At 36.3% G+C, this 15,498-nt stretch overlaps 1 protein-coding gene, 2 long non-coding RNA genes and 1 pseudogene across 3 annotated transcripts; 3 read left to right on the top strand and 1 right to left on the bottom strand.

The window, feature by feature from the left end:
* Positions 1-383: 383 nt before the first annotated feature.
* Positions 384-3,217, top strand: LOC129301507 (uncharacterized). Its single transcript, XM_054940066.1, has 6 exons — positions 384-468; positions 581-923; positions 1,385-1,577; positions 1,653-1,744; positions 2,904-3,103; positions 3,171-3,217. The coding sequence occupies exons 1-6, from the start codon at positions 384-386 to the stop codon at positions 3,215-3,217; spliced, it is 960 nt and encodes a 319-aa protein (XP_054796041.1).
* Positions 3,218-3,603: 386 nt separating this feature from the next.
* LOC129301503 (uncharacterized) lies at positions 3,604-6,206 on the top strand. Its single transcript, XR_008591027.1, has 4 exons — positions 3,604-4,074; positions 5,481-5,511; positions 5,597-5,707; positions 5,804-6,206. It is a non-coding gene; the product is annotated as an uncharacterized LOC129301503 (long non-coding RNA).
* Positions 6,207-8,180: 1,974 nt separating this feature from the next.
* On the top strand, positions 8,181-11,949 carry LOC129301506 (eukaryotic translation initiation factor 4E-1-like; annotated as a pseudogene).
* Positions 11,950-12,412: 463 nt separating this feature from the next.
* LOC129301504 (uncharacterized) lies at positions 12,413-13,529 on the bottom strand. The gene is made up of 2 exons (XR_008591028.1): positions 13,463-13,529; positions 12,413-12,988 (listed from the first exon to the last, which is right to left on the bottom strand). It is a non-coding gene; the product is annotated as an uncharacterized LOC129301504 (long non-coding RNA).
* Positions 13,530-15,498: the final 1,969 nt, after the last annotated feature.

Genomic DNA, 15,498 nt, shown 5'->3' with positions numbered 1-15,498 from the left:
GTTCCGGCTTTTAAACTAAAGCAACGTGATCCCCACACGGATTATTATTGTCCCCTCCCTCTTCAGTATTATATCGACCAAGGGTACTCCCTGTCTGCCTCGTCCCAATTTAATTACCAATTTTCCCTTTTTTTTTTCCCAATGAAATTCATTCAAATGACGGAACGGAGGCAAAGCTTCACAGCAGAGGTTCAGTAACGGCTAAAAAAAATTAATTTTTAATGTTATTTTACAAATACTTAACGTTTCAGTAATGCACAACATCATCTTCCACTGCCTTTCCAATCCTTCAGAGCAAGCCCACCTGCAACGTCTTCTCTGCTGTTCAACTTTCCGAGCATTCTCACTGTTTTTGAGCAATATCACTCATTTCCAAAGTGATCATGGCCGATGCACTTCTTTCTGCTGTCTTCAATGTGCTTCTGGAGAGGTTAACCCCTCTCCAAGCTGACTTGATCAACTCGATTTGTGAAAGAAGCTCGACCACAAGCTCCTTCAACGTTTGAAGCCATCCCTGATTGCTGCAAGAGCCGTGCTCAATGATGCTGAACTCAAACAACTCACCGATTCTTCTGTCAAGATTGGCTTGATGAACTCAAAGATGCTGCTTATGACCTGGAAGACTTGATGGATGAGATTTCCACACGAGCTGCCACTCAGAAGAAGGTGCACTATTTGTCCTTTGCTTCTCTTGGTTTGCGTGATACGAGCCTGGCAAATAAGTTAGAAGCTATATCTGATAGAATTGAACATATTGTGGCACTCAAAGATGGCCTTCATTTGAAGGAGACAAGTGGAAAAGAAACTTTGTTATGGAGGTCTCCAGTTACGTCGCATGTGAATGTCTCTGATGTTTATGGAAGAGAGAAAGAAAAACAAGATATCATTAAGCTTATGTTCAATAATGATGACGGTGGCCAGTTGTCTGTGATCCCTGTCGTGGCATGGGCGGGCTTGGGAAGACCACCTTAGTCCAGCTAGTTTATAATGATAATGATGTGAAGCGAAAATTTGATCTCACTGCTTGGGCTTGCGTTTCTGAACATTTGATCATTTGAAAATAGCACAGTCTATAATTAAATCTATCTGTCCTGATTTTGCTTGTGATAATATGGATTTAAATTCTTCGACATCATTTGGCGGAAAAGTTAGAAAGAAAGAGGTTTTTAATTGTTCTTGACGATGTCTGGAATGACAAATACACTGACTGCGTTGCTTTGACAGATTTGTTTCACAAGGGAGTGGAAGGATGTAAAATTCTTGTTACAACTCGCCTAAAGCATGTTGCTTTGATGGTTAAAACTATCTCATCAATTTATTGTTTAAATGTCTTGTCTGATGAAGATTGTTTGTCAATTTTTGCTGCACACGCTTTCCATTCTAGAGATTCAACCGTGAATTCTTACTTAGAAGAAATCAGAAGCGATGTTGCTAGCAAGTGTAAGGGATTGCCTTTAGCTGCAAAAGTACTTGGGGGACTTTTCCGATCAAAGCCTGACTTTGAAGACTGGAATAAAATACTGAAAGATGCCATGTGGGATTCATCGGACAGCAATGAGATCATTCCAGCCTTAAAAGTTAGTTATTATTATCTCCTCCCCCATTTAAAACAATGCTTTGCTTTTTGTTCTTTGTTCCCAGAGGATTATCAGTTTCGTAAGGAGGAATTAATCTTGATGTGGATGGCGGAGGGCTTTTTGCAACTGCCAAAAGGGAACATGACTTTAGAAGAAGTTGGTTACAGGTACTTTGATGATTTAACTTCGAGGTCATTTTTTCAAACCTCTCCAAATAATTATAGGCATTTAGACTTGACATGAAAGAAGAGATGGGTTATTCGTCATGCATGATCTCATTCATGACTTAGCGACTCATGTTGCTGGAGACTTTTACTTTCGGTTAGAGAAGAATGGAAACAAAATTGATAAGAAGACACGCCATTTGTCATGCAACTATCAGAATTATGCATGCTTAGACCCATGAGTTTTTCAAAAAAATAAAATCCTTACGAACATTTATAGGATTGGAATTTTGTGTCTCTCTCAATTTGTTGGAAATGTTTCTCATATTCTCTATCAGATGTGAAGTTCTTGCGAATGTTGTCACTTAAAGATCTAGGTGCGTTAAGTGTAGTTCCTGAGTCTATTGGGGACTTCATCCATTTGCGCTATTTGGATCTATCAAGAACAAGTATTGAAAGCTTGCCTGGGTCAATATGTAAGATGTATAAATTTACAAACGTTGATGTTGCGTTTTTGCTGGTTTCTTGAGATGCTCCCAAATGAGATTCAAGATCTTGCAAATCTTCGCCATTTGGATTTGTCCCGGTCAAGAAAGATTGCAAGTTTGCCTAACTCATTGTGCAAATTATACAATCTACAAACATTGAAGTTAGAATATTGTCAGAGTCTGCAGATGTTGCCAAGTGATACACAAGATCTTGTAAACTTGCGGCATCTTGATGTTAGAAACACTGGGTTGAAAGAAATGCCGAGGGGATTGGGCAAGTTAAAAAATTTGCAACTTTTGAGTGAATTTGTTGTTGGAAAAGAGCAAGGGATCGATATGGGAGAATTAGGAGAAATGCCAAATTTAGAGGTTGGATTACTATTAATAAATTAGAGAATGTCAAGAATGGAAACGAAGCCTGTGAAGCGAGAATGATGGAGAAGAAGCCATTAAGGATCTAACACTATCATGGTCAAGTATGGGGATGTGGAAGATACAACAACAGAGAGAGATATTTTGGACAAGCTTCAACCTCATTGGGGTTTAGAAGAATTGGAAATAAAGAGTTATAGGGGCACAACATTTCCGGATTGGTTGGGGAGTCCTCGCTACCACAACATGACTTGGTTGCGACTGGATAATTGCAAAAACTGTTGCATGCTTCCCCCCCTTAGGCAGCTCCCGGCTCTGAAGACATTATATATTGAAGGATTAGAAACTATTGAGAAGATTGGCGAAGAGTCGTTGAAGGCCAGTGAATGTGCTCCCATGATACCATTTCCATCTCTTGAATGTCTTAATTTTAATAGGATGGCTTCGTGGAAAGAATGGCATTCCATTGGCATGGAAGCTTTCCCTAAACTCCGATATCTCGGTATATGGTGTTGCCCCGAATTAGTTGGAATTTACCTAGCCAGTTGCTTTCTCTAAAAACCTTGCAGATGGGATATTGTCCATTGCTGGCTTCTTCTATTCCGAGGTGTCCTGAAATTATGGATTTAGGGATAGATGGATGCAGAAGTGTGGGGTGGCAAGAGCAAGAGTTACCTCCTTCCCTTAGGAGGCTAGGAATTACAGGATGTGGGATGTTGGAATCAATGTTGGAGGCACTCTCTAAACATTTGCATCTTCAACGATTAAGTATCTGCGAGTGCTCCAATACATCACATCAAATGATTCATTTGCCCCCATCGCTACAGCGGTTAGAGATAAATAATTGTCAGAATGTCAATTTTGTGTTGAGTTCAACTGCTCCTCTACAAAATCTCCAATCTATAACTATTAGGCGGAATTGTAATATTGTGAAGTTTATGTCGGATGACATGGAAGGTCTTCTCCCAAATTTAAAAAAGCTATGGATAGATTGTTGTCAAGAGATGGAATCATTTCCAGAAGGGATCCTTGTGCCAAGTTTGAGGGAACTTTATATTCAATACTGTGGCAGGCTATTATCCCATCAAGCAGAGTGGCACCTCCTAACTAATATTACTTACCTTCTTATTCGTGGTTCAAATGTCAAGTGTTTCCCGGAGGGCTTCTCTCTTCCTACCACTCTCATCACTCTGGAGCTCGAGTACAACTTCCACTTGGAGACGTTGGATTGCACAGGACTTGAGCACCTAACCTCTCTCCAACAACTCAACATCATATTTTGTTTCAAGCTGGAGAAAATGTCTGGAGAAAAGCTGCCTTCTTCTTAAGAAAGCTTTGCATTGAGAGTTGTCGTTTGTTGGAAGAAAAATACCACAAGAAGGATGAAGATCTTATGCGCCGCATATCCCACATCCCACTCATCCAATTTTTTTGATTTATGAATTCCTGATATGAGATACAATTATCCACAAGGTACTTATTCTCACTCCCTTGTCCCAATTGATGCAACTTTACTTTCGAGTTTTATGAAAATCCTTAATCATCCGCATGGTATTTATTGGTTGGAAGATTTTTTCCCACGTCACTGTCTCGTTCCTTGTTTAACTTCTAGGATATGATCGTTTTTTAATAATTTAATATGTTGTGTATGTGTATATATATATTTATACTGACTTTATACTCTGTTTTTATTATTTTCCAAATGAAATTAAATGACTATATATAAGTACACATTTTAAGAACTAACCTAAGTATCATAATTTGCAACTTCATGAATTAAATTGAGGTAACAATCTCGTGTTTCTTTTAAATTATTGTAAATGTTCAATAACATAACTAGCAAATATATTTATATTTATATATTTATGTGTGTGTGTAGCAAATGTTCAATAATTTGGAAGTGAAATTGGGAGATCAAATTATACCTCAAGTGAAAAAGTTTAGATATTTGGGAGCCATTATTCAAAATGATGGCGAAATCAGTGGAGATATTTCACATAGAATTCAAGCTGGGTGGTTTAATTGGAGAAAAGTTAAAGGAGTTATTTGCGACCGTTAGGTGTCTAATAAACTTAAAGGAAAGTTTTATCGCACTGCTATCAGACCGGCAATGTTATATAGTAGTGAATGCTGGGCTCTAACGGGACAGCAAGAGCATAAAGTTGGAGTAGCAGAGATGAATGTGTTACGATGGATGTGCGGACATACACGTAAAGATAAAATTCGAAATGAGCATGTTCGCGAAAAAGTGAGGGTGGCACCTATTGAGAAAAAAATGGTAGAAAATCGATTGAGATAGTTTGGGCATGTACAAAGAAGACCAAGGGAGGCACTAGTGAGAAGAGTGAACATATAACTTTGAGTCCGATTAAGAGAGGTAGAGGAAGGCTTAAGAGAACACTCTTGGAAGTTGTTAAGCACGATCTCTTAATTAATAATATTCCTAAAAGCTTGATAAATGATAGAGCACAATGGCGTCTTGCAATCCATGTAGCTGACCCCACCTAGTGGGATAAAGGCTTGTTGTTGTTGTTGTTGTTGTTGTGTGTGATCTGGCTCAAAGCATATTAATTCATTAATTTAGCTACTCATTGCTCACCGTACAGAAAAAAACAAAAGATATAACACGTTTATAAACTTGCAACTTCATGAATTAAATTCAGGTAATAATCTTATTGCTGGCAATATTTGAGAACATAGCTGGCAAAATATATATATTTTGATGTAGGTCAAAGCATTAATTTTTTTATTTTGCCACTTATTGCTCCTCCTACGCAGAAAAATAAAAAGATATAACACGTTTACAAGGTCCTTTTTATTTACAATTCCATCACTTTAAGGATTGGTGAAGTAATCCTTTTGGTCTCAAAATTATGCAGAGATGCTCCACATTATTCAATCATATTGAAGGTACATTTTGACAAGTTTCTTTATGTATTTTTTTTTTATCCTTTCTATTTTGATCTTTTCTTATCAATTAATGGGTTTGTTGCAGGTAGTGTCCAACAGATGCGAGCTAGTTCTGATTCATAAAAGCAACACAGTGCTGCTGCTTCTTCACAATGTTTAATTTTGTAACTAAGATCCTTCATATATTTCTAATAAGGTTTGAACTCAACCAAAAAGCTTTTGATTTCTTCGTTCTCTCGTAATCTGCTTGGTTAAATATTCTTATTAATTATGGGGTTTGTTTAAAATGTAGCACCAGCCAAAAAGATAGGAAGGGATTTGCAGTCTTGAATCTGTACCAAGAAGAAAAGCTCATTGAAATCTGATCTGGTCCATATCTTCTTCATTAATTTTCTGATTTTCTTGAAGTGTTCTTCTTGATACTCGAGCATTTAATTATCTTTTTAATGATTTCAAGACCTGTAAATTGTGTATTGTGTTATGATTACTCGTTACTTATTAAATTCCCAGGCTTCATTCATGCCTGGGGTGAGGATGTAGGATTCAATTTTTGAATCCGAACCTCTATATATCATGGTGTCATCATGTAATCTTTTTTTGTTTTTGTTTAAATTCCACATCATCGCAGGATTAATGATATTTTCGTTGAATCAAACGCGCAAGCTTGCTTTCAAAATAGAAATTATAATTATAAATTCTTGTAAAATATGTAGCATAGCTATGCATGCAACACTTCAAAATTTTGCACTGATTTTTTTCAGACTATATGGCTTCACAAATGAACTTTATTCATTAAATACTTACCATGAGCCATTTAAACCCCCAAACAAATTCAAAATCTTCATTATACTAATTAATTACTTATTTAACTTTTGCATACCGAAATCATCACTAAAAATCACAATGTTTAGGGTTTCAAATATAGTCATCCTACCATATTTATTAACATCAAAATAACCTAAGTAATACCCATTTAATTTCAAAACACTCATAGTTTAAATCTAAGGGCTAGTTAACTCTAAAAATGGAATCCCAATGCTAACCATAGTTTAAAGAAGCTTAAAAAAGTGAGTGTGTGCAGGAAAATGCTTAGATGAGTTGCCTTGAGCAACTGTAGCCCTATAATCGTGCTCCAGGGTTAGGAACTCCAAATCTCAGTAAAGCCATTAAAAAACCACACCAAACTCTCCCAATTTCTCTCCTCTTCAAGTCTGTTGCGAACAGACTCATCAATGCAGATTTTGCGTCGTCGGTTGCAGCAGAAGCATCATGCACCTTGACAGATAATGCGAAACATTGCACCTTACATAAGCCTGACTATTTGGGTCCAGTCTGGCCCGATATCTAATTTGGACCCTTTACAATTTAAATATATCATTTTAAGCCCAAATTAAACTATAATTAGATGCCTAAACATGTGATTTTTTCAAATAATTTTAAACACTATTTATTATCCAAATCAAACCCAAAGTAATATCAAGCTTAATTTAAATAATACACATGGTAACATGATTGATAAAGTACTGAGAAGTGAAATTTCCATTATCTTATTTCTCAAATAAATATAACTTCAACTGAATATTTATCTCGATATCAATTATTATAGATAGATCAAGGCTTTCTATATCTTTCTACTTTTTATGGACAAATATGTCTCCTCGCACAGTCAAGTCACGAAGGTGACAATAATTATATCATACAAATTCGATATCTTCATACAAATGGGAGGAAATGTTTAAAAGAACTATTTAAAAACTTATACTGCAAATTTAAATGATTAAAAAATATATGTGAAAGCTTCAAACAAAAAAGTATTCCATTCCATTGTTCCTATTCAGCTCCATTCGTTCTCATGATTCATAATAACCTTAAGCCTGGATTCAAACTTGAGGAAACATCCTAAGCTTAAACTTTAAATGGTAAACTTAAAATATTACATAAATGAACAATATGCCTAACTACAATTCAACACAATCATCTTCGATAAATATTATACTTTTTATCATATATTTCCCACTTTTTCATTCAAATGAATCTCAAACACTATATCTATCGCTTCATAAAGTTAAGAACAATTTTTATTAAAAAAAGATGAAGGAAATACAACCCACATGATATCTGATTAAGTATTTAAGCATTGTCGGTTAATTGGAGCTAACTTTTTCAAATATATTTTTTGCATTAGCACACTCAAACTTGAAACCTCATGTTTAAGCAATCATTACTGTTTTCACTAAGACAACAATTGTTGGTAACTTCACTGCTCATCAAAGTTAAGACATGTATTTAAGTTTAAAAAACGCTTGTAGATGTACTTATAAATTATTTATCAATAAAATTTCATATTGATAGTGAGATTTAATTTTACAACTTTATAAATTATGGATCAAATTTTTATCAACCGGACCAACCTTGGTTCCACATGAACATTTAAAAAAAAAAAAAGATGTGGGTAGATTTAAATATTTAATGGACCTGATTAAAGGACTACAGAGTTTCAGCCCAATTAAAATTAGCCCAAAAATTTCATTGGGCCAAAAAGGAACCCAGCCCAGACCAATAATACTTCCGAACCTAATTATCAGAATGTGCCCTTAAGCATTTCATCTGCTTCAAGAAAGAGGCAGAGGGGAGAGAGTCATAATCTTGCACCAAGAAAACAAGGGAAAATGGCTGCAGAAGATACGCCAAATTCTACTATTACCGACGATCAGATCGGTACCAGTGGTACAAACCCTAACCCAGGGCTCGTGACTCCGACGAGGATGAGCTCGAGGAGGGAGAGATCGTCGGAGAAGAGGACTCAAGTACTTCAAAGGCATCTTCCGCCGTCGTGCATCAGCATCATCCGCTTGAGAATTCTTGACCTTTTGGTTTGATAATCCCTCTGCCAAGTCCAAGCAAACCGCTTGGGGAAGTTCTATTCGACGCATCTATACCTTCAGTACTGTTGAGGAGTTTTGGAGGTCAGGCTTTTTTTCCTTTTTTTGGCCGTCCCCCTATCCTTTTTTTTCCTCTTTGGGTAAGGTCATTTTCCTGTCTTTTTTCTTTATTACATGTGGATTTTGTTTGTTTGGCTACTGAGGAAGTTGATATCACATACTCCTTCTACTAAAAAATTTAAAGGCATTCTTTGTGGGTTACATGTTAAAAAATATAAAATATTTTTATTCGAAGTGTAATTAATTTTTTAAGTGTTCTTGATAAGAACTTTATAGGATCTTTAATAAAAGTAAATATGAAAAGATAGTATCATTTTAAAAGTAGTTAATTATTTTATTGGAGCTGTGAAATTCAGTTAAAATGTTTTATAATGCAGAAAAGTGCTTCTTGGGACATTAGTTTTAGTTGGTTGGATGATTTGAGTTTTTATGTCTGGTTCTTTCTGAGTTGGCTGACATTAATCGTGGGTGAAGAGTTTTAGTGCATCAGATTGTTAATAGTGTTGAGGTTTGTGAGATAGACAACCTGGAGCAACAAGGAACTCATTTCCTTGGTCGAAAAACACATGACTTCTGGAACTTTCGAGTTATGTAGATGATTTGTGTAGTTAACTTGACCCTAAAGCACTTACTGATTCCCCAACCTCCAGATTTTGTGCAGATAATCTCCGCCACGAGGATATCTGTTAATTTTTTGATGATACATATGATAAGATGGCCCCCAAACTATTTTTTGTCCATTAATCTCTAGAGTTTTAAGTCATGTGCGGTTAACTTCATAATATGTCACAAGATAGTGAAACAATGGAGTCACTAACGCCAAGCAATTATTTACACATAATCTAGGCCTATTTAAAGTTCTAAAGGTGCAGAGTTATTTGCCAATGAGTTTCGGGGATTTTCCCTGTACTATGGACCTTAGTTTTTTTTTTCTTATTTGTGTAATTGATGAAAAAAATGCTTGTGGCCATGGGTGCAAAGTCTTTCGGGTGACTCATGGATAGAATGTTGTATTAATATTTGGTGGCATGGTTTGTGCTTTGTTCCTTCCTTGGAATCAAAATGTCCTTTCCCCCCCCCTTCTCTTTAGTCTTGGGTTGAAATGATGCAGTTTGCTTCTCTTCAGATTCCTTCCATTTCTTATTTTTTGGGTAGGGAATGGCTAGGGGATTGGAAATGAAACGATAATACATGGAATTTTAGATTCACATGGTTAGCTTGGCAGCTAAAAGCAATCAAAGCTGACAGAATGGAATAATCAGGATATGCACAATTTTAATGCCTTCTTTTTGGTTTTTTAATTTTTTTTTTTGGGGGGGGTGTTGGTGATGAAGATGCCTGGAAATGATGGCAACCTATAAATTAACCTCGTAGATATCTCTTTACCTAGAACAAACATCTCAAATGCTTCATTGCATTCTAGATGCCACATGAAGATGCCAATAAAGTCATCATTTGTTTTCCATTTTTTATGACAACTTGCATTGTTGACACAAAAGGGTTGGAAATGCTGGATGGGTTTAAATTTTACAGACCATAATTATCTTAAAATGCTTTTGTGATAACCTCTCAGAACTTATCAGTACATTACAACATAACATGTTTCTTGAAGATTTGTCCTGGGCCCTTAACTCTGATTATCTTGCCTTTTCTATCTTTTACATGTTTCTGGTCACATGTACCATGACGTTTGTTAATATAAACCTGTAGATTTAGGCTACAGCTAATATTGATTGTGTTTATAGATATTGCATCACCACAATATCACATTAATCCATGTAAACTTTTGAAGTCACTGGCTTTGAACACTGCTTGATCTGTTTGTAATTTTTCATGCGAACTGTCAATTATAACTGCTGCAGTTTTATGTTTTCAATCTTAAACGCCATATTTTATGTTGATGGACACAAACCATGCTATTTACACTATTTGCCCTTGAGGAAGTGCTGAACTGTATTGTTAAAGCCTATGGTTTAGCTTTATAGAGTTTTCTTTAATCTGCTTCAATTTCAAAGGGCAGAGTTTATTTAGTTTTTCTTAAGCAGTTTTCTTTACAACCTTAAACTTCATAGTTACTTCTACTGTTTGATTATTGTTGCTACAAATGTTCATTCAGTGTTTACAACAACATACATCGTCCTAGCAAGCTGGCTGTAGGAGCAGATTTTTATTGTTTCAAAGATAAAATTGAGCCAAAATGGGAGGACCCTGTCTGTGCTAATGGAGGAAATGGACTGTCACATTTTCCAAGGGGAAATCTGATACCTGTTGGTTGTATACGGTATGGTTTAGAATTTATGATATATAAACGTTGAAGGACTAATTTATTTAAACATTGACTAATTTTAGAGAATGCTTCGTGATGAACTAACATTCTGTCACGCTAACTCCAGTTGCTGGCAATGATTGGCGAACAATTTGATCATGGAGATGAAATTTGTGGAGCGGTAGTAAATGTTAGAGGCAAGCAAGATAGAGTTTCTATTTGGACCAAGAATGCTTCTGATGAAGCAGCTCAGGTAACATTTTCTGACTTTTTCGGGTGTTGAAAAGTTTGTCTATTTTCTCGTGGGGAGAGCAAAATTTCTGTCCAAATTTACTAGATGATGATTTTCATTATCAGTTGTGAACAGTAGTTTTGTTGTATTTAATCTCTCCGGACCACCATATAAGGCATTTTTTATAAGCTTGTTTGGTTCAAGATATAGGATATTAAATAGTTTTTTACAATTATTTTTTCAATTATACTCCTACTTCATTTATTATTTTTTTTAAAATATGATGAATTGAATTTCAATTATCATTATTATAGAGCATATAGGGAAATGTTTTAGGAAATATTTGAGAACTGTGAAATAGTTATCAATATCATATATTATATTCCAAGAGCGGTACTTGTTAAGAGGATGGCAAAGTTAGGATTGTGTCATGCATCTCATCTGATGCTATGTGTGAAATGTGCATCAATGGAGGAAATGAGCGACACCCACTGGTGGCAACATAGCTCCCGACTAAGGAAGATACCTGCGATACTGTTGTTTTTTGTTTTATACAGAATCTTACTGTTAAAATGCTTAGAAGTAACAATAGTACAAGGAAATTCTGATTGTGTGTATATGTATAGTTGATTTTTTTTCTTGTTACAGGTAAATATTGGAAAACAGTGGAAGGAATTTCTTGATTATAATGGAACCATTGGATTTATATTTCATGTAAGAAAGTCTGCCAACTATTTTGCTTCTGTTTGTGCCCCTCTTGATCTGGAGGCTAATGAATTTTTGATGTCTTGCTATTTCAACAGGAGGATGCTAAGCATGACAGAGGTGCCAAAAATAAATACACTGTATGAACTATGTCATGTTTTTCGAGTCAGCTATTGTAGAACAATTTACACTTTGTTGTATCGGTGAAGCCGGTAGCATGTAGCTGCCGGATTTATTCTCTGAAAGTAGACCTATAATGGCTTCCGAATGCAGAATTGATTTTTGCCAAGAAACACGCGTTGCTCATAATCGATTTGAATGGGATACGTTTGATAACAAGTGGCAGATGTGATTTCATCATGCCTGTGCCGATCTGTCCAATTTGCTCTAAAATAATAAAATCATGTTTCCGACATGTCATCTAAACATGTCCTTATGGGAACAATATGATGTGGCCATAAACTTTTGTCGAACTGATTAATCTGCTTTATTCACAACCTGAGTACAAGATGCGCAGTCTCGGCCGTTGCACAAAGAAATCTAAACACACGGAAATACTGCTAACCCAAAGAGATTTAACAAAAACAATTGCACTTTATTTAAAACAAATTAAAATAAGAATAATTATAAATACCACGAAAAGGAAGAAACAAATCAAAGCGCGGACAAGATTTGGGCATCAAGAACATAACCTGTACATATAAGAAATATAGGACTGGTGGCCCAAAGAGAGGAAGAAATAAAAGACCGAGGCCGTGATAAAATGTAGGCAGCTCTTTCATTTCAGAATAGATACGCATTTACAGCAATTTCGTCTGTTCCCCTGGGCAAAAATGTATTAACAAGAGCAGGAAGAACAGCAAAAAAGGCGTTTCAAAGAATTTCCCCTTCTTCCCAACCTCCGTTCAGAACATCCTCATCTTCATCAGCCATGTACTACATTCTTCAAGAACAAACCCAACGTTCCAAGGGGCTTCCCCGCTGGAATCTATCTGATCCAATTACCTGTCTCCGAACACGATATGATAGAGCACACCCGCTTAAACATTTCAAGTTCCTTAAAACTGTCCGAGTTAAACTCCGTAGTTTTTTCCACCTACAATGAGCACACAATGGATTTAAACTTCAGCTTTCCCAGGATCAAGATTCTAGAGCTAGAAATATTAAAGTTTTTTTTTTTTTTGGGTTGTCTTGGGGGGGGGGGGGAGACCTTGTCTATCATAACTCGGGCAGCTTCTCTTTTGTTTTCTCTTCGTTGCTTGGACTCTTCCTCAGCCCTCTTTTTCGTAGCAGCTTCAACACTTCTGATTTGAGCCTCAATCCTAGCTCTCTCTGTCATGCAAAACCAGCTAATCATGAAATAGCAGTTGCAAACTTGCAATCCAACAAAACAGCTTATCATGAAAAAAAAAAGTTGTAGTCCAACAAGAATCTCTCCTTCAAGTTTCAGAGTCTCTATCAGAATAAAAAATGAGAACTAAATTCTCATATGGAGAGGGATACACAACGAGTGGTGCCCCACTGAAAAAAAAAATACAATGGAAATGGAAAATTATTGCAGCTATAAAGGTAATAACCCAAATGTCCGGATCACCTCCTTCGGCTCAATTAGAGAAAGGTCGCATATTAATTGGTTCCGTGACAAATAATTTTGAGAAAATACATCAAAGGAAGCAATCTCCTTCATAGAAAGGAAAAGTACGTTGGAAATAAGGCAAATGCAATAAAAATTAGACAAAGAATACTAAACACTATATGCCATCAAATCAATAATTCCAACGTAATAAAGAGATGTGTTATATTCACCTTCGCGCTCAAACTTTTCCAATCTCTCCTTTTCTTGCTGCACTTTCAGCAAATCAGCCTTGTCACCTAAAAAGAGCAGCAGAAGGTGTTAGCAAAGCCCGTAACCTTTATAATTACTCTGTACTCAACATCCTTACATGGTCAAGGAGTGTCTTTTGTTGTGCTTTTAAGATAGTCTCTGCAAAGCGGCTTTTTAGCATTGCAGCACGAAGAGCCTTTTTAGGTGACAGCTGAACATCACAAACAGGAGCATTCCACACTAGTCATAATAAACCAGCTAGTAGTTAGCACCACACTAATTCACATCACAAAAGCAAAGTCAGTTAAAGCAATAAAGCAGAGGAGCAGCTAACCTTCTCCAGTGGACGAGTCAGTAGCTGAAGTTGTATGCTGAGTAGAGCATACATGTTCACTATCCAAAGCACTTACAACCCCTTTTCATTATGTCAATATATTTTACATACCAAATCAGGAAAGAAAGTAACACACAAGCAGAAAATGACATATCACAAACAGTAAAATCTTCTCACCTCAATCAGAATCAGATCAGACTTCCTCTGCAAACGTTATGTATATTTCAAAGATTAGATATATCATTTATTCTAAGATTTTCACATAAAAAAGTTAAGCTAATTTCATTTAAGATATTGTTAAGAAAGTTTTCCACACCAGTCTCATCGCATCAGCACCAAATGCATGTTGATCCCTTTCTTCTGATCCTTCAGAAGATAAATCTAAACCAATGCAGGCATATAAATGTCAATTAGGCAATAATTGACTCAGTCAAGCAGACACATCCAGAAGATTGTCAGCCTAACTACCTGAAGATGCACATGTTGAGTTGCTTGGAAGAACACATTGGCAAGAAATGTCACCACATGTATTACATTTGTGACTGACAGGAGTCAAAGGACAGGCTTTTGCACAACCAGAAATATGCGTCCCATTTTTTACCTTTGCTGCCTGTAAAATCCACAGCTATTAGCTCCATTTTAGAGATATAAAAACAAGTCCAAATTGAACTCTCAAAAGTTTCATACCTTTCAAGTATGCCTTTAGCAGTTAATCTACGAGGAACCTGTGCTGACTTGAAAACATCCGCCTATGGGTTGAAGATGTACAAATTAAAAAAATGTATTCCGTAGATACAAAAAAAGAGGCACACAAAAGGTGATAGTGGCCAAAAATACAAAAACCATCTTAAGGTGACCCTACCCAAACAAATACATGCAGTGACAAACACAGAGAGCTGACAAAAGCATCAATTATATAGCATCAAAAGCAGAAGTTTCTCATATTACTCAGCATTTCAACATCCATTTTTCCTTGTAGGAAAAAACACTTACCTTATCCCCTCTTACAGCAAAGGAGCTCCTCTTCTGAATACCATTCTGTTCAGGCACCTTTATGGAAGAAAGTTCCTTTTGCAGGGATAGCCCCCATTACAACTTTTTCTCACAGTTTCCTTCATAGTTCCAACTGCACATTTTCCATGCTCAACTTCACAAGACCATTTTTTCTCCAATTCTTTCCATTTCCTCTCGAAAATCTTTTTCAGTTCCTTTGCCATTAAATGAACATCATTACTAGGAGGGTTATACGTCATAGCATTCAAAAGGTCAGCCTGACATCAGCAGCAAATTCCTCAATGCCATAGTACACATGTTTCTCCAGCTTCGTTTTTATTGTGCCTAAATCCATGGGTTCAGATATGATTGTGAAATAATCTGGTATGTTCAATGCTACAGGATCCACTGGCTTACTAAAAACCAGCTATATGGATGAGACATCAGACTCTTAAGAATGGAGACACACTGCAGAGACATTTTCCGATCTAACTTCTGCCTTTTCTCCTTTTGGCCCCAATACTTACTTGTGGTTTCCGCTTATTGGAGGACTTCTCCTTCAGACTACCACACCCATTTTCATTGAGGGTAGACAGTTCTGCTGGAACTCACATTTTGTCACAGGATCAACTTCAATAATTTTGGAAGGAATTTAATCTTCAGTTTTCTGATAGGTACAACGGATTCTGT

This window comes from Prosopis cineraria, unplaced genomic scaffold, assembly GCF_029017545.1.
Source record: "Prosopis cineraria cultivar Desert tree isolate PC_DT_omini unplaced genomic scaffold, ASM2901754v1 PC2163, whole genome shotgun sequence".
In the NCBI taxonomy this organism is placed as follows: Eukaryota; Viridiplantae; Streptophyta; class Magnoliopsida; order Fabales; family Fabaceae; genus Prosopis; species Prosopis cineraria.
Note: the sequence above shows the minus strand (reverse complement) of the source record. Positions and strands in the feature narration are given on the sequence as shown.